Source organism: Coenobita brevimanus, chromosome 21, assembly GCF_032717465.1.
Source record: "Coenobita brevimanus isolate Jiangsu-jjx chromosome 21, ASM3271746v2, whole genome shotgun sequence".
NCBI lineage: Eukaryota > Metazoa > Arthropoda > Malacostraca > Decapoda > Coenobitidae > Coenobita > Coenobita brevimanus.
Genome location: NC_136974.1, coordinates 37,317,412 through 37,322,827, shown reverse-complemented (window position 1 = coordinate 37,322,827; position 5,416 = coordinate 37,317,412). Strand labels below are relative to the sequence as shown.

Below are 5,416 nucleotides of genomic sequence, written 5' to 3'. Positions count from 1 at the left end.
TTATTCCTGCATATGGCATGTCAATATTATTATTATTACAGTATTTTTTTGTGTACAGTATCTGTTTCCTCCCTTTCCTTGGGGGAAGCAGCCTAGGTATATAGATAGATAGATAGATCTGTTTCCAAGACAAATATAGAATACAAGAAAATAATGGGGCAATCTCCCTTATCATCATTATGTTTGCAAACCACTCTCATTCCTCTTTGATCATCAGAGAGTACCCTTCCAATCAACACTTTGGTTATATACTCCTCATACTCTATAGTTGTGTGTTCCATACTACTATTACAAAACTCTTACACTCTTCATTGCTACAGCTGGCATGAAAATGTCAGCAAACTTTCAATCATGACAATGCCATGCGAAATACTGTAACTGGTAAGAGGGAAATGTCAAGGGGTCTGCTAAGTCCACACACATGCAGCAATCTGAGGCAATACTTCTCTCCATTCTTCTGCTCATGGATAAATTCAGTGATTATTTACAACCAGGCTTATGACGGAATACAAAGCTTAATTATGTATGGCATGAATACATGGGAATATAGTTTAGTATGTATCAATAAATACAAAAATATGCATGACACACTATGACAGGCAAAAGGTAAATGGCAGCCCAACAGTTACAGATAAACCAACAGGCAAGTGAAAATGTATTCATTAAAAATACATCCTCGGTTTTGCTTCTTCACATAACGATAACAAACTTAAGTGTACAATGCTCAACATCAACATAGTATACATCTTGAATGATTTGTCTGCTTCGCCCAACTCTCAGATATGGTAAGATGACAGCAATCACACTGTAATTGCCTCCTGGAAAACATTATGAGTTCACAGTATGTAATAATACAGAAAGTCAGTAAATGCTAAAGAAAATCTGAAACTGAGAGTGGGAGTAATGCTGGAAGAAGCAGACTATATGGTATGTGAGTGGGTTGTGAGAGAGAAGGAAGAAGAAAAAAGGCAACTGAGAGAATGAGATGTATGCGACAAAGTAGTCAGGGGACAGCTTTGTCGTGACTATATTCTGCCTGGAGGTTCCATAGAGGAAGCAAGGTGTCAGAAATGATGATGAGATGTAAGCACTTCACAACACTTGCATTTTTCTTGTTCATTCTTGCCACTGCCAGACAATTTTTCAGCTTCAGGGACATATTTCATATTGATCATTCTTATACTTTCTCCTAGTGAGCTTATCCATGTTACCACCCGAGAGGTGTACGGACCCAAAACTAAGCAATCGCAGACCACTTTCAGTAACAAATGTATGTAAAGCTAACCAATTCCATTCACTCTACACAGAGCTGCCAATAAAGCTTTATCCTGAAACAGCAACAGCTTCAATAACACTAGAAGGCAAGTGCATATACAGATTAAGCGCTTCAGTATGATGATCTCATATTTCCTCATCAGCCTACTACAGGCAGTCCCCATTTACAGTGACAATCATAAGCATAATGGCAGGCACAGATATGATGAAATGGTGCCCTCATGTTCAATAATCTTTTCTGTGGCATGATGCATACCTAATGAAAATACCTGTCCTTATTAACTGCAACAAAGTTTTTCTTGGACATGGAGCATCTTAAGCTAAATGAATGCAAATGACAAAATCTATTCTCATTATATACAACACTCTTTTCTTGAACTCAATAAAAGTTAACGAACATATTTCTCCTAAGGACACGCAATAAAACATTTCCTGGATGTGAGGCATTCCTACAGGAATAAATGTTGATGAAAATCTTGTGACTAATAAAACAACTTTGGCTTCCTGCCGAGTCATACAGTCAGCTTTCACTTAAATGTCTCAGATATGTGTCAGTAAAATGTTACAACAAATGAAACAACTTTTAATGTGACATGTCATTCACTCATTACTAAGGGATTACGTCTATTTAAAAAAAAAAAATAAAAAAAAATAAAAAAAAAACTAGTTCTGACTTCAATACAACAATATGCCTCTCACAGCTGAACTTATGTGAGAGTTTAATGTTCTTTAACTCCATCAATCCAAAAACATCACATCTGGGTTTAGTCTTGTTATTTATATAATTTTATTAGCTCAGAAAGGACCACTGATAATGAAGAGGTTAATGAACCTTGCATTTTACCTCTCCATTTCAAAAAGTTACTTGTAAGCTGAATACAATTATGCAGAGATGTCAAGAATAAAACAAAAATAAAATCCTCTGGTTTAAGATGTAAACTCATTACAGGGAAGCTGACTGTGCCTTAAAAATCAGTGACAAATAATAATCCTTGAGGTTCCAGCAGGTACCTGTCTACGAGGTGCAAGCAAGTTGGAGTAAATTATCACACCAATCTGATATAATCCTTTTGCTATTATGCCTCAGTATAAACTCTCAAATCCAAAATACCTGGTTGCAAAGGCTTTATGTAAAATGGTAAATTCTAGACAATAGAATCATTATGGTATCTATGAGAAAATCATGTAAGAAAAAGCCTACAGTATATAAACAGTAAATGCACTGAAGTACCTTGTGTATGTATTATACGTGTTGTTATACTTGTTCATATCTAAGATTTGTCTTCAAATATGCATTAAACTGAGTGTGGACAGGTGATAACACCTTATTCTGTGAAAAAATATTTGGAAACTGCAAGTTTTTGGATATCATATGTTTGGATTTGGGAGACTGTACTGCATTTTGTTCAGGTTCATACCAGACTATCTTTTTCATCTAAGTATCTCAGCAGTCAAGGTTAAAAACTCCAACAATGCATACACCTCACTAATTACATCATGCTACTGCCAGGCAATTTTTTTCATGACTGAGAAATCAGTAACAGTTCACTTCTTTCACTCTTTTCCTCCTCTTGAGGCACCAAGGTATTCTTATTCACATTAGTAACATGATTTAGTGCAACTCAGGGAAATATCAGCAGTCTATGGGCTAAAACAATTCTTTGGGGTGAAATCTGGAATTACAGTAATGATAAGTCAGTCTCATATTACCCACTTCATGCAGCATGGATCCTAGGTCAAACTTGGTACTCTGTGATTTACAGAAGGCTTCAATGCTTTTGTAGTTTCACTTTAAAAAGAAATACAAGAAGGTGAAGTCTTTTACTACATTTCAGGTGACTGGTTATGAATTTCAGTTTACATATCAGTACCAGCAATATGCATCACTGCTTAGTTACTATCCACTTGATCATCTGTCATTAACTACTTTCATAAAGACTACAGCATGTGCTGGAAATAACTAATGATATGCCTAATGTAGCATTCTAATAAGACTGACATCAATAACCATGAACTTCCTTTCAGGTAATATCAAGATATGAAGTCATTCATCATCTAATGAATGCATATATGAAGTACAGACATTTATGTAAGAGAATTTCAAATTACAGCTATGGTATATTTCTGAATGTACAGTATATGATACTGAAAAGACTAAACTGACTGCTTTACTTATGCCCAAGTTTTGTGAACCAAAGAAGTCATGACTATTTATATAAAAACAAAATGATTATAGAAGACCACTATATATAAAAAATATTATCCCAGATCTATGCCAACACTTCAAGTACATAATATCAAACATAACATAACATGAAGTAAAACAATCTTCAGATTAAAAAAGTACTTTTCCTAGCTGCAGAAAAGTTTGTTAATGGAAAATGAGCAGCAGTGGGCATCACCAAGAAGATATTATGTGCCCCAATCAATATTAAGTAATTCCTAACATGGTCAAAACATGGGAAAAATCCAAAGCCCATGAAGTCCTGATGGAAGGGTAATCTTACATTTAACAAGTGGTGATGAGTTACAACACAGCAATCTTTGAAATCTATAATAGCAGGAAAAACTAAACAAGATGAGAAGTGCATATGAGAGGTGAAGTGAAGAGATGAGGTGTCACAGAGAAGATGGTATAGTATACAATGGCTTAGATTGCCAGGCCAAAGACAGATACAATGCAGTACATGGTCTTGTTCTCCCAACGCACTGTGCACGATCCATCAGTGGAGTTGTCCCAGTAACATGAGCTGGCTGTGTGCAGACCGGCGCCGTTCTTCTGCATGATTACACACGTCACTGAAAAACAATTACCATAATCAAATACAGGCCGGGATGTGGATTTTCCTGATACTATACTTTGTCTTCCTGAACATTTAAAGTTGAATTCTCTTTAGCTGTCAAATATAGTTCTGTATTGAGCAATACAAATTTAACTCTTATTATGTTAAATACTGACCATTATCGTTATCATCACCTCTTGATACCCACCTCATTCCCGGGAACTCCCAACATAGGAAAAACATACAGTAATAAAGAGTATAAGTATACAGTACGACAAAGGTACTTAATGATAACTACAGATATTTAAAAGCCTAGCTATGCTGGGATACATTCCCTGATTACTGCATTACCACAACCACACACATATAAGAAAGTCTATGACACAAACTCACTTCTATTTATCTATCTACGGCCAGATGCCTTAAGCCTAGACGAGTTGGTAACAAATGAATCGCCTCTAGGTCATCCTGTCCTTTGTCATCAAGCTATCCTTTCTCCTACTCACACTCCCCTCTCTCACATATCTCACTCTTCATCCTATCCCTCTCTCTCATTCTCACTCTTCCCCTTCCCCTACCCCCTCTACCTCACTCAAATACACTTTCCTAGCTAGTCTCACATTCTTTGCACACTTACCAATATATTTAAAAGCCTTGTTAAGCTTGGACAGGTTGCTGAGTACGTTTTCAACCACCTGTGACGTCCAGTTGTTGACCTTAGCGCTGGTGTACGCATTGCCACCAATCACAGTCTCAATGCTCTCCTTTATTATGGTACTCACTTCATCAACCACAAACTGGTGCTGTAAAGAAGGGAGAAAAATCAACAGCATTGCACTTTAGCTTTCATATCTACAAGAGCAACAGCATTCTAGCTTTCATCATCTTCCTTTTAATTCACACTATTTCAAGAAAAATACTCCCTATAGCTACCACTCATGTCGTGAACAACAATGGGAGTTTATAATTTTATTTCCAAAAATCTGGGTGTCACAATTACCTTATGATTAAATTTACACCCACCGGTAGACATAACCTTTCCCATATGTGTGAATGGGGGCTTTCCTTGACTTCATCGTCCGTTACAATTAGCATCAAAAGACAAGGTTTAAAATTCCACCACCACCACAATGATCTATTTAAGTGACAGGTGTGATCAACGGTTCTAGTTCTGCCACACCTTCACACTCCCACCCAGGCACATATATCCCTCCCTCGCACCTCAAGCTACGTTCATATATTCCTTAAACTACTACCAACTCACCTCTTCACTCTGGGTCGTGTCCTCCATGGCGTGGGTCGAAAAATGTTTGAAATATATGACGAGGAGAGACACTGGCCGTCACCAGCTCAGCTGA

General features: G+C 36.9%; 1 protein-coding gene across 1 annotated transcript; it reads right to left on the bottom strand.

Moving 5' to 3' along the window:
- Window positions 1-2,030: 2,030 nt before the first annotated feature.
- On the bottom strand, window positions 2,031-5,416 carry Dlc90F (dynein light chain 90F). The gene is made up of 3 exons (XM_080266668.1): window positions 5,323-5,416; window positions 4,696-4,861; window positions 2,031-4,074 (listed from the first exon to the last, which is right to left on the bottom strand). The coding sequence occupies exons 1-3, from the start codon at window positions 5,347-5,349 to the stop codon at window positions 3,926-3,928; spliced, it is 342 nt and encodes a 113-aa protein (XP_080122794.1). The 5' UTR covers window positions 5,350-5,416; the 3' UTR covers window positions 2,031-3,925.